We start from the raw sequence: 25948 nt of genomic DNA, 5'->3' as shown, positions 1-25948 counted from the left end.
AGAATACCATTCAAAAATTTTAAACATAAGAAGCTTGTACATCAGAGAGAGAAAGAGAGAGTGAAGAGAATACCAATCAAAAATCCTAATTCTAAACATACCATTCAAAACCCATGAATATATGAAGAGGTGGGAGAGACAAGCGGGACTATAGGACAAGCATCAAAGAACGCATGATGTATTAGTTAATGAATGTAATATAAATCACAACACAAAAAGTTTCCCAATATCAAACTTTACACATAGGGTTATGTTTTGTATGTGTCATGGGTCTAACTTTGACTATGCCATGTAGGATTTATAGAGACACTACAAAGAAGATAATTTACAAGCTCTCTCTACTCTCACTTGTCTGGCTCACTTGTCTTCTCTACTCTCAACTACCCCTGTCTCAAGCTCGCCCAGCATAATTTACAAGCTCTCTCTACTCTCACTTGTCTGGCTCACTTGTCTTCTCTACTCTCAACTACCCCTGTCTCAAGCTCGCCCAGCATCTCTCGTTTCACACACTTTCTCCCCAACATCTCTCCGTTCGCGCGCTCTGTCCCTTTCTCTCAGGCTTGCGCCCATGATCTCTTCCTCCATGCTCCTCTCTTTCTCCCAGGCTCACAAACCATCTCTCCGACTTTACTATTGAGAGAGGCATTTAAGATAATTGCATTGACCTTATAACTTCATCCTGTTGACCTTTTATTGGCTAGACACATTACCTATTCCTTGTCCAATGCGTCTTCAACTACCCCTAGAAGGGGGCGTCTACTTTTATGTCCCTTGGGCTTAGATTGTGCACCATCTACTTCCCTTTTTACTCTAACTTTAATGGCTATTAACCATAGCTTAGGTATTTCATATTCGAAATCCCGTGAACCTTATTTGTATGCAACCTTTTACATATAAATAATATGTTTGTCCTAGTGTGTCGTGTTAGTCTCACAACATCATGGTTTATAGTGCAACTTATACAAACACTTAGGGCCCCCATAGTTTTTCATAAATTGATGATATAAATGGCAATAACATGCTTGACCATTGTAGTGGTAGGAGAGCTACGAAGGGAGGGATCCAAGGTTTATAGATCAATGGGCAATGTTAAAAAACTGATCGCAATAAGCAAACTAAGAGTGCATCCACTAGTTCTCAAGAAGTCTCTAAACAAAACATGAAGGATCAAGATTTTACATCCCAAGAAGTGCATGAGGAGCATCAACCTCAACCCAGGCCTAGTGCTAAACAAGATGAGTCTAGTACAACCGAGGATAGTTCTGGGGGTTCTGTTTTTGTGGATAAGGTGAACGAGACTATAGATGCCATCATTGATGCTCATAGAAGTCGCATTGTAGCTTTATTTGAGCTATCCAAGAAGCTTCAAGAATACCCTAACCCTCGTGAGGAGAAGATCAATCTAGCTGTACATCAGTAACTCATTAGGGAAGCTCAATCAATACTTGAGAGCCCACCTCCACCTATCCCTCGAGGCGGCCCAACCTCTCTTAAGCCAACATTAGAAACCATACCAGAAGTGTCATCAAGTTGGGAAATGAAAAGTGAGCTGATCTCACAAGCTCATAGCGAGAAGTCTGCTCCAATTGACACCCCATTGAAAGAAGGCATTCTGCCACCACCTAGTCTTGCCTTCCCATGCAATGATGAAGTTATTAATGCTAACGAGGACTTGGCAAATGAGATGTAGGCAGTAGTTCATGAGAAAGTTAATGAGAATATGTCCTCTATTATTTTACCTCCATTCTCTGAAGTGGATTTTACCAGGGGCACAGAAAACAACTTTAGACGCCCAAGCATCCAGGAGGAAGTTCAAACAATTGTTTCTCCTAGAAGTAAGCATACAATGAAAACCTTACCATCTTATTTGGGAGAATATGAGAACTATTCTCAAACCTGGAGGATACCCTCCATGCATAGAAGGTTGACAACGCATAAAGCCTATGCATAAAGCTATTCATGATGCATAAGGCCTTCTACATAAAGCTATGCATGAGGCTTATGCATAAAGCACTATGCAAGCCACGCTAGCCTCAACTAAACCATACCCCGACACTATGCATTAAGCATGTATGCATAGATTAAGCTCTACAAAACAAATCCCCAGCACCCAAGGGTGTAATAATAATAAAGGAAAGAGAGGAAAGATAGGAAAGAACTTATCTCTTTTTGGTGTTATTGAAAGAAAACATGAGGACCTACAAAACCAACAAAAGTGTGAGGAAAGGATTAGTAATGCATATATACAAAAACCCTAAGAACCAAATGCATACATACAAAATCAAAAAGATTAAGCTCTATACATAGAGCTTAATGCTCTCTATGCATAGATACAAAAGCTTATGCAAGCTGTGCCGCTATGCAAGCCTTATGCAAACTAGGCCGCTATGCAAGCCTTATGCATGCTATGCTAAAGCTTATGCATAAAGCATGCATGGGGCCTTATGCATAAAGCTTTAAGCATAATGCTTTATGCATGAGGCCTTATGCCTAATAAAGATTTAAGCATAATGCTTTATGCATGAGGCCTTATGCATAAAGCACTATGGATAAGGCTTATGCATAAAGCACTATGCATACATAAGGCCTTAAGCATAAAAATATGCATGAGGCCTTATGCATAAAGCTATGCATGAGGCCTTATGCATAAAGCTTATGCACAAACCTACTAAACAAATCCCTAGCACCCACCAAGGGTGCAATAATAATAGAGAAAAGAGAGGAAAGATAGAAAAGCACTTACCTCTTTTTCATCATGTTGAAAGAGAGGATTAGAGGACCTACAAAACCAACAAAAGGGTGAGGAAAAGATTAGTAATGCATACATACAAAAGCTTATGCTGCAAGCTATGCCGCTATGCAAGCCTTATGCAAACTATGCCGCTATATGCAAGCTATGCTATAGCTTATACATAAAGCATGCATGAGACATTATGCATGAGGCCTTATGCATAAGGATTATACATAAAGCATGCATGAGGCCTTATGCATAAGGCTTATGCATAAAGTATTATGCATAAGGCTTATGTCTCATGCATAAAGCATGCACGAGGCCCTATGCATAAAGCTATGCATAAAGCACTATATAAGGCATGCTAGCCTAACCTAAACTGTACCCCGGCACTATGCATTAAGCATGCATGCATAGAGCTTAATGCATGCATAGAGGTCCATGTATAGAGCTTAATCTATGCGTAGATCTCTATGCATTATGAATGCAAGCATAGCGCTTAATCTATGCATTAAGCTCTACCAATAAAGCTTAATGCATATATTAAGCTCTATGATTAGAGCTCTATTCATAGATTAAGCTCTATGCATAGAGGACCTACAAAACAAAACCCCTCTTTTTGGTAGATAAAAATAGAGGAAAGAGAGAATAAAAAGATAGGAAAGAGAGCAAAGCACTTACCTCTTTTTGGTGATGTTGAAAGAGAAGATTAGAAGAACTACAAAACCAATAAAAGGGTGAGGAAAGGATTAGTAATGCATACATACAAAAGCCCTAGTAACCTAATGCATACATATAAAATCGGAAAGATTAAGCTCTATGCATGCATAGAGCTTAATCTATGCATAGATCTCTATGCATTATGAATGCATGCATAGAGCTTAAACTATGCATTATGCTATACGAATAGAGCTTAATGCATAGATTAAGCTCTATGATTAGAGCTCTATTCATAGATTAAGCTCTATGCATAGAGGACCTACAAAATAAAACCCCTCTTTTTGGTAGATAAAAATAGAGGAAAGAGAGGATAAAAAGATAGGAAAGATAGGAAAGCACTTACCTCTTTTTGGTGATGTTGAAAGAGAAAATTAGTAGACCTACAAAACCAACAAAAGGATGAGGAAAGGTTTAATAATGCATACATACAAAAGTCCTAAGAACCTAATGCATACATAAAAAATCGAAAAGAGAGGAAAGAGAGAAAAGCATTTACCTCTTTTTGGTGAAGTTAAAAGAGAGGATTATAAGACCTACACAACAAAACAAAAGTTGAGAAAAGAATTAGTAATACAAAACCCTAAAAGTGTGAATAGCATGGATACAAAAGGAGGTTTAAGCCTTATGCATAAGGAGGTTAAAGTATAACCCTCTGATGCATAAGAGGCCTCTTAGGCTTATGCATAAGAAAGAGAGAGAGAGAGAGAGAGATAGAGAAGAGAATACCATTCAAAAATTTTAAACATAAGAAGCTTCTACATCAGAGAGAGAAAGGGAGAGTGAAAAGAATACCAATTAAAAATCCTAATTCTAAACATACCATTCAAAACCCATGAATATATGAAGAGGTGGGAGAGACAAGCGGGGCCATAGGACAAGCATCAAAGAACGCATGATGTATTAGTTAATGAATGTAATATAAATCACAACACAAAAAGTTTCCCAATATCAAACTTTACACATAGGGTTATGTTTTGTATGTGTCATGGGTCTAACTTTGACTATGCCATGTAGGATTTATAGAGACACTACAAAGAAGATAATTTACAAGCTCTCTCTACTCTCACTTGTCTGGCTCACTTGCTCTCTCTACTCTCAAATACCCCTGTCTCAACCACCAATACCAAATGAAATATATTTATGATATTGAATAACCATATCATGAGATTCTACTTGAATAAAAAAATAGAAAGTAGAGGCACACTTACATGTGAAGGTGAGGGAGGGCTTATGAAGGGAGAAGAGGAGAAGGAATTGTGAAGGGAGAAGAGGAGAAGGGAAAGGGAGGGCTTGTGATGAAGGGAGAAGAGGGAGGGCTTAACAACTAGGTGCCCAAACCACCATGTGTAGAAGACCGCCGATGCCTTCTTCTTTCAATGATGACATGGCACTTGTGCGAAGTCAGCATGAGTGGATACATGAAAAGATTTCATGTCCACGTGAGAGATTTAAGGGAGACATTGTGCATTTACGATGAATCACAATATTTATGACAAAATAAAATCTTACGTTAGAATTTACTTATTCACAATGGTGAGGTAGCACAAATGTGTCCCTCTCTGTTTCAACAATATTTTGTGGAATTGATCACCATAAATAAATTTGGATACCTTTTTACAATTGCTTGAGTGCCTCCACACACATCCTTGAACCACTTTACATCCAATATAAAAATTTCAAATGTCCTTAATCCAACCTTTATGATGTTTTAAATCATGCCATAATAATCAAGCACTTTCTCACTTTCTTGCTCAAGGTTTGCCATAACCCCACAATCTTAGGTATTTCTTTTTGTATCTATACATTGGTTCAAGAAATGTCTTCCTTTGGACCACATGGTATTGTATACCTTATACTACCACCAATACCAAATGAAATATATTTATGATATTGAATAACCATGTCATGAGATTCTACTTGAATAAAGAAACAGAAAGTAGAGACACACTTACATGAGGCTTGCATACTCACTGTCTCTCCATGTTCTACGGACTTTTCCATTTCTTTATAAATCCAATACATAGTACAATCTTTTGGAAGTGATGCAAGCTGCAGAGGAAATGACAAGCCTCTCGAACACATCCTAAATTCTCTTTTCTCCTCACCTCGTCATACCTTGCCACCACCCACCTCTTCATAACTTCACTATTGAGAATACAAAATGTATTCACCTTCTTCAACAATGTGTCTATTTTTCTTTCTGTTCCCCCGAAAGAAGATTGACTACCTTGTCATTCCTATGTTTGTCCAATATGGGATACGAAAGAAGATTGAGTACTTTGTCATTCGCGATGGTGGTGTACGGGACAATCCTTTCCACAATACTTCATAATCCCCTACTATTAGAGGATGTGGGGGGAGCTATTTTGTATATGATCAATTTGAAAAAAATTGTGATGGTCTTCATACACGACCTTCTTGAGATGCATAGGCCTTGATGTAACAAGCGACAAACCACAAATGAGATAAGCATTGTCACCGGATGTTGTAACGTGCAAGCTATTTTGTCAGCACCAGTGGCTTGTACCTTACCTTTGCTTGATTTGATAAAGCTCCGACTTGAGTTGTGGAATGATATTGCCACATGTTTGTCAGAGCAGGTATTGCTACAAAAGGGTCACCATCATTGTACTATACACCCTGAGACAAAGCATGTTATGCCAATTCCTATCAACAAAGTAGGAAAATTTTGTGAGGACGATCAGGGAAATGCTACCCTCCCATTAGAAGTGCGAAAAGTAGCTTCAACTGCAATACTTGACAGTGGTGCAGGAGTGGGCATTGTGACAAGGTCCATTTGCGAAAAGTGGGGCAAAGTACCAGAATGCGCTTGCAGCTAGCGGATGGAAGCTTAGAACATCCCATTGGGCTGCTAGAGAACATATTGGTCACCACATGTGGGATTGAATATGAGCACACATTTGCAGTAGTGGATTTTGGAAAGCATCCAAACTATGAAGTGATATTGAGTAGACCATTCATGCGACAATTTCAAATGATTCAAGATTGGGGATACAATTATTTGTACCTCCGACATGATTCTGTCATCATAAGGGTCAACCTAAGGAATCACTCATATCGTGATGTAACGCGATCTCCAATAGATGAGTTTGATTCTGCTTCATCTGAGGGCTCAGGAGTTACATTGTTAGATGGGCAAGAAGATCTGTGGATGTGTGGAGCCTCATATAAGGATTTCAACACTGAGAGACTTAAGGGTAATCAAAGTGTATCAGATGAAGCATACATTCCACAACCCTTCCCTGAACACTTAATTGATCCCCTAGAATGGAGTCATGTCCTTGCAACATTATCGACATGTGCTTTACCTAAGTCAATTCAATTTTGTGACTCAGATGGATATGACATTATTCCTATACAAATGGTACGACCATGTGACCTTCTAGATGATTTGTACTATGGGGATGCATCCACAAAAGCACTGCATGTAGAGGAAGTCTCTGTGGAAGATTTAACAATCGAATCTGCTAATGATGCTGATAAGGAAGATGGATGGGACTCTGATTTTGATGATGATGTGATAATCCCTGAGGAAGAGTTAGGAAAGGCACGCCTACTCTTGAGAGGAAGGGAGGTTCAAGTAGAGATCCCTCGAAGCTGACCTAAACGTAAATGCTGTAAGAGCCATAAGAGAATCCGTAAACAAGATGAGAGGAAACGATGTGAGAGAATACAAAAAGAAGACGAGGAGTTTAAGAATGAACACTCTCGACCACCACCTCACTTCTCAGGAAAGAATAGATATCTATACTATGTCCAAGCACAAGATAGTATCAAAGACCAAGTAAAACGATCAGATGGATTCCAACCAGGAGAAAAGCTAAAAAATGTTAGCAAAAATTACAAAAAAATGAAGAAACCAAAACAAAAACTCAAGTCTCAAACCGATTCAAAAGAGAGTGTCGGAAGTGCAAAGATAACGGTTGAACAAAAAACTCTGATGCAAGATTGCAAAAGAGAGCTCAAAACCGCATGGTCTTCAATTAGTGATGACTCAAGTGGACAAGAACAAGGTCTCAATATTCCCCCCAACTTCACACAGTACACTCTTCAAGATCGGAAGATTGTTCTTCAACAGCCTATGCGACAAAAGCCAAGCATGCCACGGATTTCATATGATGATCCAGAAGATGCAAAAAAAATTGATATCGCTAAGCCAGGAGAAGAGCCTCAATATGTGTGGATTACCACAGACTTGTCCTTAGATGAGGAGAAGTTATTAATTTAAACAATAAAGGAGTATCGCGATGTTTTTGCTTGGAGTTATAAAGACCTCAAAGGAGTTGATCCAAGCATATGTCAACATACGATTCCATTGCGAGAGGATGCAAAGCCTTCCAAGCAACGTCCTTATACTTACAACAATGAGAATTTTGCACGAAAGATAAAAGAAGAAATAGACAAGCTCTTAGAGGTAAAATTTATCTATGAGATTGAATACACCGAATGGGTCTCCCCTATTGTAGTGGTGCCCAAGAAAAGTGGAAAACTTCGAGTATGTGTAAACCTGAAGAAGGTAAATGCAGCTACTGTACGTGACCATTACCCACTTCCAATCACGGATCATGTTTTGGAATGAGTTGTAGGAAAAAAAGCATATAGTTTCTTGGATGGATTCTCCGGTTACAATCAAGCGTCAATTGATCCAAAGGATCAACACAAGACAGCCGTTACTACTGAAGATGGCATCTTTGCCTATCGTGTTATGCCATTTGGTCTAACAAATGCACCTGCAACCTTTCAGCAGTTAATGAGTCATGTATTCAAGGAGTACCTTAGGCTATTTCTCGAGATCTTCATGGATGATTTATGTGTTCACTCACAACAGCGTGATGATCATATAGAACACCTCAGACTTGTGTTTCAAAAGTGTCAAGTTTATCGTATATGCTTGAATCTTGACAAGTGCAAATTCATGGTAAGACAAGGGAAAATCTTGGGCCATATTGTTTCTCGCAATGGCATTTCAACAGATATGGATAAAATTGATGTCATTGTCTCATTACCTCGGCTTATCAACCCTAAAGGGGTACAAATATTCATGGGACATTGTGGCTATTATCGTCGATTCATCTACATGTACGATGTCCTAGCTAGACCATTATATGCTCTTCTTGTAAAGTTTAATTGGACTGACGAGTGTGAGGAATCCTTTGAAAAGTTGAAGCAAGCATTAGTGTCTGCACCCATCTTACGGGCACCAGATTGGAACCAAATCTTTCATGTCCATATTGATGCTTCAAACTTTGCAATTGGATGTATTTTGGCTCAATCGAGAGAATATAATAAGGATTTCCCAATCTCATATGCTAGGCGACAGTTGAACAATGCTGAGAAGAATTATACCACAACAGAAAGAGAAGGGTTGTCCATGATATATGCGGTGAAAAAGTTTCACCATTCCCTTTTGGCAAACAAATTTATATTTTTTGTGGACTATCAAGCACTGTAATATTTGGTGAATAAGCCTTGTGCAACACGAAGGATTGTGAGGTGGTTTGTCATCCTTCTTGAGTTTGATTTTGAAGTGGCAGTCCGAAAAGGAACAACTCATCTTAGGGCATATCATTTATCTCAAATCACCTCTGGAGAAGCTCCTATGGGTGTGGATGATGATATGTTAGATTCAACACTTTTCCTTGTAGAGACAGCTCCTAAATGGTCTGAACCCATCTTAGAAATTTTGACAAGTGGGCAGATACAACTAGCGGGTCCTAATGTGGACCTATGGCGACTATTCAAGATAATCTCAGGGAGATTATATCGTGAGGGTAATGATGGAGTGTTGCGGCTTATACCTAACCCTGACCAATATGAGGAGATCTTGGAATGGGTACATGAGGGTATTGGTGGAATCCATGCATCAGCTCTACTACTTGTGTGCGACGTATAACTCAGGATGGGCAATGGTGGCCTACCATGCATGTGGATGCTGAAAAATTTGTTCGTAATTGTGCTTCATGTCAAATTCAACAACCAATTCATAATGTCACATTATTCCAAATTTCAACTAAACCAAGTTGGAGTAAGTATATTGTGGACTATCTTCAGCATGGTCATACTGATCGAACAATTCCTAAACATCAAAAGCGTGCTATTGAAGTTGAAGCAACCAAATATATGCTGATAGAGGGCCAACTCTACAAGAGGGGCAAGGATGGCAACTTGCGCATGTGTGTCTGTGAAGCTGACTACTTGAAAATCTTGACTCATGCACATGCAGGTGTTGGGGGTGGACACTTTTCGGGCAATACCACAGCTAAGTTGATTAGGTGGTCTGCGCTTTTGTGGCCAACCTTACAAATGGATGCCGAAGAATATGTGAAACGTTGTGACGATTGTCAAAGGACCAAACCTCCCATCACAAAGGACAATATGCCATTGCGGCCTATGTTAAGCACACGTGCGTTTGCTAAATGGGGTATTGATTTTGTCGGTCCCATTAAACCTCCAGCTCGTCACACACATGCCGAATATATTATAGTCGCAACTGACTATTTGACCAAATGGGTAGAAGCAAAGGCTACAGTAAAAAATGATGCCAGAACCACAGCCAAGTTCTTGTATGAGTACGTGTTTACACGCTATGGCTTACCTATTGAAATCGTTAATGATCAAGGTGTGCACTTTGTGAATGAGGTCATAGATTTTTTACTTCAAGAATTTTTGGTAATTCACAAGCGTTCTACACCATATCATCCCTAGACCAATGGTCAAGCTGAGAGTACTAACAAGATTCTCTGCACAGCACTCACAAAGATTGTTGAGGGACATAGGACTGATTGGGAGCAAAAGTTGTACTCAGTTCATTGGGCATATAGAACAGCCTATAAAACATCTGTGGGCACAACCCCATTTGAGCTTGCTTTTGGGCTAGATGCAATTCTTCCCATTGAATTTCTTGTACCTACTCTACGAGTTGCTAAACAATTGGACTGGACTGGTCATGATCTTTCTCAACGCATTGATGAATTGGAAAAGCTTGATGAGACCCGCTTATTGGTGGTAATGGGGATGTATGCCGAGAAGAGGAGGCAAAAGCAATGGTATGATCGAAATGTAACAACTTGCCGATTCAAAAAGGGAGACCTTGTGCTCTTGTACACACTTAAGCAACATAAGCAAAAAATCAAGAAACGTGGCCTAGGACCGTTTGTGATTAATGAGCTTACTCCTAGTGGTGCAGTGCGTTTAGAGACACTAGAAGGTGAGCAAATGCCTAACTTCACTAATGGAAGTCGTCTCAAGAAATACAATGAACCACTAACTGAAGCCATGCTTCAACAAATGCATGCTGCCAACACACGGACATGTATATGTAGCTCATTAAATGCAAATCATTATGCATTACACAAAGCATTATGTAAACCATAAAACGGGGCTTCTTTTCCCCAGCCGTGGGAGGGAGATTTTTAAAATAACATTTAAAGTGTCAAACAGGCTTCTTTTCCCCAGCCGTTGAGGGAGATTTTAAAAATAACCTTTAGGCAATTACATTAGAGTATATACATATAGACATAGCATTCACATGCATGTCTTAGACATTAGATTTCAAGTTGAAAAAAGAGACCGAAACGCCTTGGGTAAGCGCCAGGAAGAAAATCTCTCTCTCTCTCTCTCTCTCTCTTTCAAAGTGTGTATGTGTGTATAAAGACAAATAAGCACATACATTAATTTCGTATGCACTCACATCTATGCTAATATTAGCATAGATGTGCATAAAACAACAACCTTGCATACTCAATTTCAATTAAAAATTACAAATTGAGAACTAATTAAAAACAACATACTTGCATACTCAATTTCTATTAAAAATTACAAATTGAGAACAAAAAGAGAAGTAATATTAATAAAACAACATAATTGGTAATATGCTTACCTCTCAAATGTGGATTGGATAGTGCGTGTTTGAAGCAGATCTGCAAGGTAGGACACACGTGGAAGAAACAAACCTACACACACATTGCATACATTAGTAATAGATTCACATACACAAGCTCTCTCACTCTCTATATCTCTCACAACACACATACAAATCTTCTCTCCATACAAAATTAAGAAGGTAATTAGAAGAAGGATGGAGAGAGGGGATAGCTCTATTCATAAATAGCTATTTATAAAGGCCTTATGCATAAATCTCTATGCATAGATTCTGCAAATAGAGCCTACACATTGAGCTCTATGCATAGAAGCCTACACCTAAAGCTGAACGCATAGAGCCTTATGCATAAAGCCTATGCATAATGATCTATACATAAGCTTATGTGTAATGCTCTATACGTAAGTCTTATGCAAGCTTTATGAATAAGGTTTATGCAATCGTATGCATAGTAAGGCTTGCAAGCCTTAAGTATAAGCTTGCATAATAAGGCTGCAAGACTTATGCATAAGCTCTATGCTATAAGCCTTATGCACTATGCTAACCCTTAAACCCATCACCCAAGGGTGTAATAAACATGATCTTGTCTTACATGGATAAGAGATCTTACCTTGATAATGTCAAGCTAAAGGAGGGGATAACAATCTAAGACCTACAAAACATAACATGAAAAAAAGTGATTAGTAACACACTATGTCTATACATATATAAAGTCTATGAATAAAGAGAATACCTTATGCATAGAAAAACAAAGCATAAGAAATATATGTTATATGTATAAGAGAGTATAAACATTCAAAAAGCTTATGCTCTCCATCCATGCAAGGCACTCTACATCAAAAAAAGCTTTATGCATAAAAACATAACGCATGAAGCCTTATGCATAAAGCTCATCCATAAGATTTATACATAAAACATTATGTATTAAGCTTTATGCATAGATCTTAATTCATGCATTCAGCTAGATTCGTATAGCTCTATGCATAAACTCTATGTATAGATCTTGCGTAAGCTTACAAGCCCTATGTATAGAGCTTTCATAATCTTACAACCTTAAAGCCTATACATAGAGCTTATGCATTAAGCTTACAAGAAGGCTATGCATAGAGCTTTCAACAAGAAGGCTATGCAAAGATCTTGAAAGATTAAGGCTATGCAGCTCTATGTATAATGTCCATGCAAGCTTTCAAGAAACTATGCATAGAGATTTTATAAGCTTGCAAACTCTATGCATAAAGCCTTTGCATAGAGCTTATGCATAGAGATTTTATAAACTCGCAAGCTCTATGCATAGAGCTTATGCATAAAGCTTGCAAGAAGGCTATGCATAGAGATTGCAAGCTTATAGATAGGTTTTATGCATAGATCTTGCAATAATCCTATGTATAAGCTTGCAAGAACCCTAAACTAACCCTAAACCTGGCACCCAAGGGTGCAATAATACGTAGAAAAAAGCATAAACAAGGAAAATCGAAAGAGGGACTACCTCTTTTTTGCGAAGCTGAAGGAGAGGATTGGTGAAAGATTGGTGAAAGATTTGCAAAACAAAATATTAAACAAAGTAATTAGTAAATTAAACATAAGAATAAGAACTAATACACAAGTAATACAAAACCCTAAAATCTTTATGCATGCATTAGGAGATCTATGCATACATAGAGAGCTCTCAACATGCATAGAGAGCTCTCAACATGCATAGAGAGCCAAAAAAATCACAAAACCCTAAATGCCCTATATCCTAAAAAGCAAAAACAAGAGCATATTAGTAAAAGCAAGAGGATAAGTTAAAGTGGAGAAGGAGAAGAGGAGAAAAACACACAACAACAACAAGAGTGGGTTGAATGTAAAAAGACGAAAGCTTGAAGGAGATGGACGGATGCATACCTTCTCTGGATGCAGTTCGACGCTGCGCAAAACAGAGAACAATAGGTTCTCGGCTGTAAAAAACTTACGAGCGTCGGTATATTCGTCGGTATATGAAATTTTAAAAATTGCCCGCCCGACTTTTCGCCTCCAAGTTTACGACGGGCATACTGACGTTCGACATTTGCGTCGGTATTCTAACGTCGGTATGCCCTAAACCTCTAGTAGTGAAAGACGACAGTTATAGCTGGCTGTATATGTTGCTACAGGTGCGGAAATATGTGGGGTTATATGCATGGTCATAACAGCACGTAAGTTTTCTTTCCATAAATGGATTCTTTTAAATTTACGTAGCTCTGGATGTAGCTGCGATGTTCATTTGTTGTAGTGTCACATCTCTTATATCTTCTCACCTCTTTCTTAATACCCCTAGCTAAATTTTTAAGCTCATTTCCCTCCTTGTAGTAGAGGGCAAGAGAAGGATCCAAACACTTTAAATTGGATTAAAATCCTCTTAAATTCTTGTCCTTCAAAGAAACTCTTTGAATCTTTTTCTTCACAAATACTCTTAAAATCTGCTTGTTCCATGTCCTTATGCTTATCTTCTTTGTAGTGTCTCTATAAATCCTACATGGCAGAGTCAAAGTTAGACCCATGACACATACGAAAAGTAACCCTATGTGTAAAGTTTATATTGGGAACTTTTTGTGTTGTGATAAATTTTATATTCATTGACTAATGCATCGTGTGTTCTTTGATGGTCGTCCTATAGCCCCGCTTGATCCTTGACCATTCATTTTTGTATCTTTTGAAAGGATTATGCCGAGTGACACAAGAAATTATTTTAGAGCTCAATTGCAAATGAAATGGTCTAATAGAAGTGAGGCTTGGATTCTGGTAGTGTGTTAGGTATAGTTTTAGGCAATATATTAGCTTGGAGATTGTTTGGTAGCTAATTGTTTTGTTGGCCATAGGTGGCCAATGTGTGTCACTAAAACTTAATCTAATGAGAAATTTCAAATTTTAAGGGAACTACCATTCAAAATCTTTGAACAATCATTGTTGTGGTGCATTGAACTCATAGCAACACTAAGGTGTATGCACATAAGATGTGCCTAGCTGACAAAGCCAAAAGATTGGTTCTCTAATATACAAAATAGGATTGAGGGGACACCACACTTAACTAGTGTACTCCCTAATTTGTGCATCTTTTTCTTTTCGATATAGAATAAGTTTCACCCTAGTTAATGACATGAGACTACTTATTAACCATAGAGGCACAACATAAGTTGAGATCATTCAAATAAAAGTACCTATATAGATGATACAAGTACCTAAATGCATGAACAAATACCTCTATACATGACTTAAGATACATGTTATACATATATACATGGTACCTATATACATGGTATATCAATTAACTCTTCTTATGTTATGCCTTATATATACATGACTTAATATGTGTGCCAAAGTTTCCATGGCATTAATTAACTACTTGAGAGAGAACCTTAGAGTGAATATGGGGGCCATAACCTTAGAGATTTGAGTGAATATGGGTTTGATATTTGGCAGTGAGAGTAAATTTTCTCTAATGAATGCCGTGCAAAACATGTAAAAGAGAGGGAGAGAATGTGAAGAAAGAGAGACGGGAATTTTTAGAGAGGGGAGATTAGCATGGAGTGAGAGATGGTGTGTGGGCTTGAGAGAGAGAGACAGAGAGCAGCATGGAGGAAGAGCTCATGTGAAAGCCTAAGAGAAAGGGACAAAGCGCGCGGACAGAGAGATGTTGGAAGAAAGTGTGTGGAATGAGAGATGTTGGGCGAGCTTGAGACATGGGTAGTTGAGAGTAGAGAGGGCAAGTGAGCCAGACAGGCATGCTTGAGAGAGAGCGGGAGAGTTAGCAGCCTGATAGCGGCTTGAGAGAGCGAAGAGAGAGATAAGCGATGATCGAAACCTTCACTTCTCATATTCATTAAACAACCAAGACCGATAGGTCCTGATTAATTAATTAATACACATATGGCCAGAATATGTAAGATTAATATACATGATACAAGTACCTACATACATGGTATCAATTAACCCTTCATATGTCATGCCTTGTAATTCACGCAGGATGCAACATCTCATGTAATGTTAGAATAAGGATCTTTCATCAACAATAGTGCTTGTGGATTTTATCTCATTACATTATTAGGTTTTAACTCCTAAGACGTAGAGAACATGAAGAAACATTGCTTATTTTCCTATTTTTTAGTAAGAAACACTCATAGTTAGGGTACTCATGTGAGTTATACAAGGCCCTCTAGTTTGCATGAGAAATCAACCTAAGATACCATAAATATGGCTAAACATAAGTCATATAGCTAGAGTGCATCTTGTTTGATAAAAGTGACAAGATATTGAATCTATATTACATATAAAGCATCGAATGTTGTGGAATAAAAGCATGAATAACTTCAGTGAGACACAATTAATTGTCAAGATAGAGTATCAACGCTTATCTTGTATGTTTCATTTGATGTTATGTCTACTTTGTAAGTATCAACGCTTATCTTATTGTTTTGGTACTTTTAGAATCAAGTGGTTAGTCAGCGCGCCGGCAACGGGAGAAGAGGAGGATGTTGCTCACCATAACACGTACTTTCTTTTGGAGAAGCTTGAGTGAGAAGGCGCCAACCTCAATTGGGGGCGCATTGGAGCAAGATATGGTAAGTGTGGCAAGCCTTAACCTTATGATTTGTATACTTGCTTTGCCATGTCAGGTTAGATCGTTGTTTTGTATACCAAAAAGCGCGTCTTGTATGGTTTTCGCAGGGACCAATGCTGCCTGACCCTAAGTGAGGGCTCCGCATAGCATGGCCTTGCCCATGTCTTTCCTCTTACACATACATATTTTGGTCAGTTCACATCTTTGGTTGAGCTTGTATAGCTTGTATATACAACTACTTTATGCAATTTTGGTCTCATCGAGTATATATAGCTTGTAGATCTTGTATGCAATTTTATGCAACTACTTTATGCAATTTTGGCTTATCAGAGCTTGATATGTAAATTTCACATCTTGCAATATAAAAAACGTTAAAAGTTTCCTGCAAACATAATTATTTCGACCCTTATTTTGACACATATACCGGCGCTTATTTCCATGTTTTTATTTTGATATTTTTTTCGACGTGTATTTCGACGTTTTGGGGATTTTAAGCTTGGTTCTAAAGCGTTGAAAAAAACATGGATAATGACCCCACGTCTTGTAGTGATAGAGCATGATTTACGCATGCATAGAGCTAACATACTATTTGCATGCATATTGTTTACATTTTACTCTTTATGCATGCATACTCTTTATATTTTACTCTTTATGCATGCATGCTCTATGCTCTATGCATGCATAGACCATATAGAGTATACTCTATATGCATAGAGCATATAGAGTATGCATAATACATGCATAGAGCATGTATAATATATCTGCATACAACATGCATACACTTTATGCATGTATACTATATGTATTCTCTTTATGCATGCATACTATATGTATTCTCTTTATGCATGCATAGAGCATATAACATGCAGGTGTATGCATGCATAGAGTAATATATAAAATAGAGCTTACATCTAAGATTCCTAGATAGTCAAAGAAATATAGAGACATAAATATGCAGAATGGAGAGGAGTTGACTCAAAAGGTATGACTCAAGCAAAAGAATATAGAACTAGTCAATTATAGAGTAGCTCAACAAGTAGATGAGTGGATAGTCTACCATGAAGGAAGAGCATTTGTTGTGGACGTTTGGAATTGTCAATCAAATTCTATACCCTAAACCCTAAACTTAAAACACACCAATGTTTGGGTTCTTGATTCCTAGTTGCATGGAAGATTTACTAGCTGATTAGTAGGATGTTGTGTTGTTTTGTACTCTTCGCTAGACCATGGATTGGATCAAAGACCCACATGGCATTTATGATATGTACTTTGTCTTATGGGTCATTTTGGCCTATTTGTATATGTCAATATAATTATCTTATTTTCTTTCTTTCTATTCTCGACCGTAGTAGCACGGAGGGTAAAGAGGTATATGGGTAATTTACAGCATCAAGACAGCTTAATAAAGGGAGGAAAGCTGTGATTCGAATTTTTTATCCTCTTTGAAGGAAAGGAACTCGCAGAAGTGCAAAAAAACGATTCAACAAGGTTTGTGATTGCAAAGGAAAAATCAAAACCAGTATTGCACGGATCAAGTATTTCAAATCATGTAAAAAACCGTGGTTCTCACCAGTTTCTCCTTGGACGCGACGTCGGCCACTTTTGTCGCCCGGGCGGGAACCATAAGCATCAATGGCGTGTCATACAGGATGAGTTTTCAGTAGTAAATTCAGCACAGAAGCACAGAAGAGAGCGATGGCAGTCCACCATTGCTTGAAGCAAACCAACCTAGCTGTCTCCTCTTCTAGCCACCCTGATTTTTTTGATCAAGCCTCCCCTACGCATCGCTCTCATATCGCTTCTAATGTGCTCTTTGGCATGGTCTATTCCGCATTCCACCATCAGCACATAGCTCTCAGCTACATACTTCTCATCAGCACATAGCTCTCAGCAGATACCTCTGATCAACACAGCTCTCTGAGCGGTAAACTCTCAGAAGTGCAAAAAAACGATTCAACAAGGTTTCCAGCTCTTTCCTCTCCTCGTTTCTTTCCCGCCTTCACTGTAACAAGCGTCAATCCCGTGTCTACACACAGACTCTTTCTGCCTCGCAAGCATTCGAGGCAGATCTGGCAGAGACACTTCAAGAGCTTCATACAGACTCCACGTCATCCTACCTGAGCCTGAGCTGGCTCTCCAGTGCTGTGGGTATGCTGCTCTGCACACAGGCCTGTGTGTAGGACGTCCTCCTGCCATGCTTACGATCACCCTTGCCCGCTCGAGACATAACGATGATTCAGCAGTACATGGACGACAGCGTGAAACTGCTGTACGTGTGCAGCTGCTGAGGGAGGTGATGCGTGGCGTGGACGGCTATGTCAAAGCTGTGCGGCTACGTGCTGTGCAAGCAAGGTTTCAGATCTCAAAGGGGTGCAGTGCTGCGAGCTAAAAAAGTTCTCACCACAGGAGAGCACGTGCTAGCAAATCTGGGCGAGGCGTCGACTTTGAGGATCGGCCGCGCACATGAGCGCGGGCGCCAACACCATCACCTAGCCGCTTGTGGCTCAATGCTTGAAAAAATGGGGGACAAGCTTTTCGCCACAGATGAGCATGCTGGACAATGGCCCCAGGACGCACCCACCTGCTCCTACTCTAGTTCCTCTTCTCTGCCTTGCCCGCTCTGCTGTCTATGGAGGGCAATGGCTACCTCAAACTTCTTGCAACGGCGCTTCCATCTGCAAAACATTATGGGCAGTTCCTCTTCTTACACTCCAAGACAAAGTCAACAAAGAGCTTCTGGCAAGAGTACACAGAAGATCTGTGATTGTCCTACCAGCAAGATGGCGGACGAGCTTCAAACCTTCGTGTCTACGCTCCAACTTCAGATGGAAAGCGTTTCCCAGTCGCCTTGCTCTCTTTTACACGTCATGTCCCCAAAGTTTTGGTAGTGCTAGGTCAAACTGTTCATAAGCAAGTGGAAACCCTCTACAACAAAAGAAATGTAAAGATTATGAGGAGGAGTTATAAAGAAGTCTTTTTTTATATTTCTCTTTCTTCTCACGTATGCATATGGAAAAGAATTCAAGGCATGTTTAGTTACCAAAGGTTATTCTCAAGTTGCTGACGTTGATTATCATGAAACCTTTTTACCAGTTATTCGCATTACTAGTATTCGGGTTTTATTGGCATTTGCTGTTCAATTTGACTTAGAAATTCATCAGATGGACGTGCGCACAGCTTTCTTGAATGGAGATTTGAATGAAGAAATTTACATGGAGCAGCCAGAAGGATTTGTTATTGCAGGTAAGGAAGATCTTGTTGCTCGTCTTCATAGGGCTTTATATGGTCTTAAACAAGCTTCACAGGCCTGGTACATCAAGTTTGATCTTTTTCTTACCTCCCATGGCTTTCTCTCTTGCTCTTCTGATCCCAACTTATTTACCAAATACCAAAATGGTAGTTTTGTAATCCTTGCCCTTTATGTGGATGATACAATCCTTGTTTCCAATGATTTGGGATTTCTACACCAAATTAAGCAGTTGTTTCCAATGATTTGGGATTTCTACACCAAATTAAGCAGTTGTTATCTTCGACATTTGATATGGTGGATCTTGGAGAGCTTCACTCGTATCTTGGCATTCAGATTCAAAGGGATCGCAGCAAAGGTATTTTATTACTTCGACAGTCAAAGTTTATTGAAGATACTATTAAGAAGTTTGGTTTGGAATCTGCACATTCAGCAACTACTCCTTGTCTTGCGAGTTCCATGAAAAACACTTCTGATGGTGGTGGCCAGCTTGTTACAAATCAACTATATGCTAATTTGGTTGGATGTCTTCAAGCTGTTGGTTTGAACACTCGTCCTGACATTTTGTTTATTGCTAACTATCTCGAGCAACATCTTGCATGTCCTTCTCTTAAGCATTGGTCTTCAGCAAAGCTCGTGTTGAAATACCTGAAAGGCACTGCAGATTATGGTTTGGTTTATCAACGACAATTCACATCCGACTCCATTCCATCTCTTTCTCTTTTGGGTTACACAGATGCAGATTGGGCCAGCTCACATTTATCTATGCGATCTACTAGTGGCAATTGTTTCTTCATTAATGGTTGTCTTATTTCTTGGACCAGCAAGAAACAACGTTGTGTTGTAGTTTCTACAACCGAATCGAATATGTTGCGGCATCACTTGCAGCTCGTGAACTCATTTGGCTTCGACAAGTGTTGACAGATATTGGTCATTCTCCTCTTTCTAGTACACCCTTGTGGTGTGATAATCAGAGTGCTATTAGTCTTGCAAAAGACTATGTCCAACATAACAAGTCAAAACATATTGCTGTGCATTACCATTATGTTCGATACGAAGTACGTAAAGGCACTATTATGATTGAACATTGTCCAAGTGACCAGATGATTGCAGATATTCTTACCAAATGTCTTAATGAGTCACGCTTCATTCTCTTGCGCTCAGAGCTTGGAGTTGCCTCGGGCTCACTCTTTCTAGATTAGGCTCTTTACTCTTATGGTAGCTTTGTACATATATCGTTGTAATCTTCTAGACACCACGCACTTTGCACATTTCACAATTGTACACTATGACCTCTTGGTCCTTTTGTATATTTGTACATAGATGCACAATGCACTTTCACATCATTACTTCTGGTTCATATTTTCACATTTGTATAGGGGATTGGGTTTTTCCCTTGTACTCCCCAAGGGTTTTTTCATCCATAGCTAGAGACCCTTGTTTGAGTGGGGGTGTTGGAGCTCTATACATGGCTCACTCTACCTAACTTGGTCTCACATATATATATGTATCTTGTCCTTAATATGAATCAGTCTTTGGGAGCGTACATGAAAGTCTCTTTATCTCTACATTTCAACAATTTTTTCCCTACCAGAAAGTCAAGGAAGGCCATTCACTCAAAGATTTTTTGTATATCGTTAGCCTAGATAATTTGGAAGACTTGTTTGTTAAGAGTGCTCATTTCCTTCAAGCTAGATATGTGTTCCTTCTACAACACTGAGTGATCTTTTATTTTCATGGGTAAGTATTATCCAAACAATCATTTTCTCTCAGTAGTGCAAATGATGAATGTTTACTTCATTTATAACATATATATATAGTATAAGACAAAATTAAAGCACAATATCGCTACTTGCATTAAAACATGTATATTGTATAATATTTAAAAACCATGCTCATGCACATGTACATGTACATGTGCATGAGAATGAAAGAAAAGACAAAATTAAAGCACAATATTGCTACTTGCATTAAAACATGTATATTGTATAATATTTAAAAACCATGCTCATGCACATGTGCATGAGAATGAAAGAAAAAACAAAATTAAAGCACAATATCGCTACTTGCATTAAAACATGTATATTGTATAATATTTAAAAACCATGCTCATGCACATGTACATGTACATTTATTGGAGAATATTCTAAAACCATGACCATGCACATGTACGTTTATTGTTTTTCAAATAGAGTGCTTTGAGTGTAATTAATGGTATCGACAAGAGAAAATATCCACGGGGAGCTTGATAATATTTAATGTGAAACAGCACAAAATGCGTGTGCATGTGAGATTGGCATACGTTGAACCATTGCTTGCTTGGATACAATTGATTCTAGAGTGCGTGTCCTCTTGGAGAAGCAAGTAAGCACATGATGCTAGGGCAAAAAGTGTACAACAGTCTATAATTAATGAAGTCGTTAAGGTGCTTGGAAGTGGTGAGCGTGATACTCATTGCTACCGCAAAAAGTGCCTCGAAGTGGTGAGCTTGAGCTCTTCACATCCTTAACAAAGCAAATATGGATTTATTGAATTTCAATTTTCATGCATTTGTTTTGGGAGACGAAGACCATTCTTGTCATAAAGTAGGTAGGCGCGAGGATTAACGTCTTGTAAAGTAGGGCACTACAGCTAAGGGCCTTGAGGCTTGTCTTTGAGAGCAGGGAGAAAGGACGTGCTTTGTGTCTGGCTAAAAGGGTACCATCGGCACATTACTTATAAACGATCACGTTTGACTGCTCCCTCTTTTCCCCACTATTTCAGTCGCCCGTCACTATTCGAATCGCGCACGTCAATCGCCAGTTGCACTAAATTTTGATTTAGCTTATAAGGGGTTTGCTTGTGCGTCGCCAAACATATTCTACTAGTCGTCAACTGTCGGCCGGCTTGGCTTCCAGGAGGATTTACACGACGAGTGTAGAAGATAAGGGCAAAGAACAAGAGGAATTTATGAGTAGTTGTCTGAAAATCTAGATTTTAAAGTGCTTAGAAGGAGAGGAGGAATTGAAGAGTAGTTGTGACCAATAAGATTTTGAGAAGAATTGAATGCAATTCGAAGCGCTTGGATCTTCCTTTCTCCCTCTATGAGAAGGGAAATGAGAGCTAGGTCACAATTCCTTAGAGGATAAGTCATGATGGTATAGGGAATGGCCATGGGGTGGCCATTCCCAAGAGGAATTGGGAGCCAGTGAGACCAGATTCCTCGGCAATGGCCCACTTATGACCATTCCCAGTCTTGGTGAGCCATTCCTTGTCGTCGTGGTTCTGGGGAGGCGAAGGGCATACAATGCAGTTAGAGCTGAGAAATTTAGCACAATACAAACTGTAATTACACGTGGTAGCATCTGCCGCATTCCAGATTCTGAGAGCTGAGTTGGTAGCATTTGCTGCATTCCACGTTCCCACTAATGAGTTGGAAGTAGCTGATGAACTACTGTGATTGATTATGTTTTTTATAACTTGGTAATTTGACGGCGGCTGAGATTCACCCTCTGCTGATCCACGACCATGATGTGAGAGGACATAAGAGATGCAGATAGCCAACTTGATAGTATTTGACACCAGCAATATTAACTCTATTCCAACGAGAAATTTCTTTGCCATTATGTCTTACTCCAACTCATCCACAACACTTCCTAGCCAAGTACCATAAACCTATAATATGATAAACCCATTTGTCCTTTGTTCTGACGGCCATGTTTTCGAACTATGATGTAATCTTAATATGTATGTCCCAGTAAGATGGGTGGCTTTTGCCTTGCATGATTGTAACCAGTCGTAGTAATTCTAATAAAAAATTAACTCCCTTTAAAAAAAAGAAAAGGGTGATTGTAATATGTTTTTCTATTTACATTGTTAGCCTGGTGAGATTACTATATTGCTCGGATCTCTTGTATCCTCTATTTGACAACTCCCTTCATGTGTATATGCAAACTAGATGTCCATATTTTGTACTCCCAATCTTTAGGCTTTCTACGCAATACATAGTGACATTCAAGCCAAAATTGTGTATTCAAGTGTTCATCTATGTTAAGTTAAAGGTAATTTTTAGTTAGCTAGTGTAGTCTAGAAATTGACATTGAAAAGTTGTAAAATTTCGGGCACACACAATCGCTCCGTTGGATATTGAAATCAGTTCAAACTTTACTACAAATTCAAATATTATAATGTGATTTGACCCTTTAGGTGTCCATGTGTCAACATTTCCATCGTGGAAAGCTATCTTCTTTGCCATGTATAATATGTACATATAAAGGAAAATCGCAATCATAAGACTCTAAGTATTTTGAATGAGATGATGTCAGTATAGCAAGTACGTATGTTTGGATATTAGGACAAAGGTGTTGTCACAATGCTTTTCTCGTGACAAAAAATGAGGCGTCCTTAGCAAGCTTATAGCTAGAGCTCAAACTTTCAAGCCTTCATTGTCTTTCTTGTGATGATTTGCTTTTTTATCAAGTTAGGGTGAAACTTTCCAATTAAAACATAATCTCAGTTTGAAAGACAGCCTTAAGTTTGCCCTTGAGATTGAGTCTACATTACGTTTTTTTAAGTGTACAACAATGGATATAACATAATTCATGACGCAACATGCTTCTACGAGCCTTGTATAGATGCGAGCGAAACCACTGCTGTGTATGCAAAGTTTGAGGATGATACATATGAATACGTGAGAAGAAAGACAAATATAAAAAAAGAGGCTTCTTTATAACTCCTCATAATCTCTACATTTCTTTTGTTGTACAGGCTTTCCACGTGCTTATGTACAGTTTGACCTAGCACTACCAAAACTTTGGGGACATGACGTGTAAAAGAGAGCCTCACACGTGTAGCAATCCCGTTCTTGTGAGGGAGTCGAGCAAGGCCATTCTCGTATCCACAAGTGACCTGGAAACGCTTTGGATCTGAAGTTGGAGCGTAGACACGAAGGTTTGAAGCTCGTCCGCCATCTTGCTGGTAGTGTCAGCTAGACGGCTGAGATCGTCCCTTGCTTGCGAATATTGTGCATGAGTACTGGGTTGCTCCAAGATTTGTGACAGCATTTCATTGATTTGTTTAACAAAGGCATCTATGATGTCTAGGTCGGGTAGGACGGTCACAGATCTCTTCTGTACTCTCGCCAGAAGCTCTTTGTTGACTTTGTCTTGGAGTGTAAGAAGAGGAACTGCCCACAATGGCCGGCCCAGAACATGCAGAACACCTAATTGAGATTGAGTAGGTTTTGCAGATGGAAGCGCCGCTGCAAGAAGTTTGAAAACGAAGACGGTAGCCATTTGCCCTCCATAGAGAGCAGCGGGCAAGGCAGAAAAGGAACTAGAGTAGGAGCAGGTGGGTGCGTCCTCGCGCCGTTGTCCAGCATGCTCATCTGGAACCAAAAGCTTGTCCCCCATTCTTCTAAGCATTGAGCCACAAGCTGCAAGCTCATGGTGTGCGCGCCCGCGCTCGTGTGCACGGCCGATCCTCAAAGTCGACGACTCTCCCAGGTTTGCTCGCACGTGCTGTGCTGTGGTGAGAGCTTTTTTTGCTCGCAGCACTGCACCACTTTCAGAGCTGAAACCTTGCTTGCACGGCACGTAGCCGAGGGCAAGCTGCACGGCTTTCACATAGCCGTCAACGCCACCCACAACGTCCATCAGCAGCCTGCACACGTCCAGCAGCTTCACGCTGTTGTCCATGTACTGCTGAATCATCTTGATGTCTCGAGCGGGCAGGGGCGATTGTAAGCATGGCACGAGGACGTCCTGCACAGAGGCCTGTGCGGAGAGCAGCATACCCACAGCACTGGAGAGCCAGCTCAGGCTCAGGTAGGGTGACGTGGAGTCTGTATGAAGCTCTTGAAGTCCCTCTGCCAGATCTGCCTCGAATGCTTGCGAGGCAGAAAGAGTCTCTGTGTAGACGCGGGATTGCCGCTTGTTACAGTGAAGGCGCGAAAGAAACGAGGAGAGGAAAGAGAAGGAAACCATGGTGGAGTTTACCGCTCAGCCCAGCTCAGAGAGCTGTGTTGATGAGAGGTAGGTGTAGCTGAGAGCTATGTGTTGATGGTGCAATGAGGAGTAGACTATGCCAAAGAGCATGTTAGAAGCGATATAAGAGCGATGCGAAGGGGACGCTTGATCAAAAAATAGAGGAGACAGCTAGGCTGGCCATTATCTTATTTGCTTCATGCAATGAGCAAGGGTGGCGATGGTGGGCTGTGAGCAGACACAAGCCAATGCGAGATGCTGGCACGTCGTCACTTTTGGCAACAGCCATCGCTCTCTTCTGTGCTTCGAGCCACGACACGCATTTTAGAATACAACTCCTGAATTTACTACTACTGAAAACCCATCCTTTATGACACGCCGTTCATGCTTATGCTTGCGTCCTCGACGACAAAAAGTGGACGACGTCGCGTCCAAGGAGAAACCGGTTTTACACACGATTGAAAATACTTAATCCGTGCAAATATAGTTTTGGCTTAAGGATTTTTCATTTGCAATCGCAAACCTTGTTGAATCGTTTTTGCTTCCGTTACTAAAGCTCTATTTCATGCACTTGTGAGAGTTCGAATTATTGGCTTTCCTCCAAAGAGAGAAAAAGAAATAACAATCACAACCTTTCCTCTCTTTAATGAAGCGATCTTTGATGCTTAAAGGGATCCAAAGTGACCCATAAGACATAGTGCATATCATAAATATCATGTGGGTCTTTGGTCCAATCCACGGTCTAGCAAAGAGTACAAAACAACAGAACATCCTACTAATCAACTAATAAATCTTCCATGCAGCTAGAAAT

General features: G+C 39.6%; 1 protein-coding gene across 1 annotated transcript; it reads right to left on the bottom strand.

The window, feature by feature from the left end:
• Nucleotides 1-23994: 23994 nt before the first annotated feature.
• LOC147607877 (UPF0496 protein 4-like) lies at nt 23995-25137 on the bottom strand. Its single transcript, XM_086790124.1, has one exon. It carries the CDS (start codon nt 25135-25137, stop codon nt 23995-23997), a length of 1143 nt encoding a protein of 380 aa, XP_086646250.1.
• Between the last annotated feature and the right edge of the window lie 811 nt (nt 25138-25948).

Source organism: Cibotium barometz, chromosome 54 (assembly GCF_041138505.1).
Source record: "Cibotium barometz isolate CiBa-2024 chromosome 54, ASM4113850v1, whole genome shotgun sequence".
NCBI classification, from domain to species: domain Eukaryota; kingdom Viridiplantae; phylum Streptophyta; class Polypodiopsida; order Cyatheales; family Cibotiaceae; genus Cibotium; species Cibotium barometz.
This window is presented reverse-complemented; position numbering and strand designations above follow the sequence as displayed.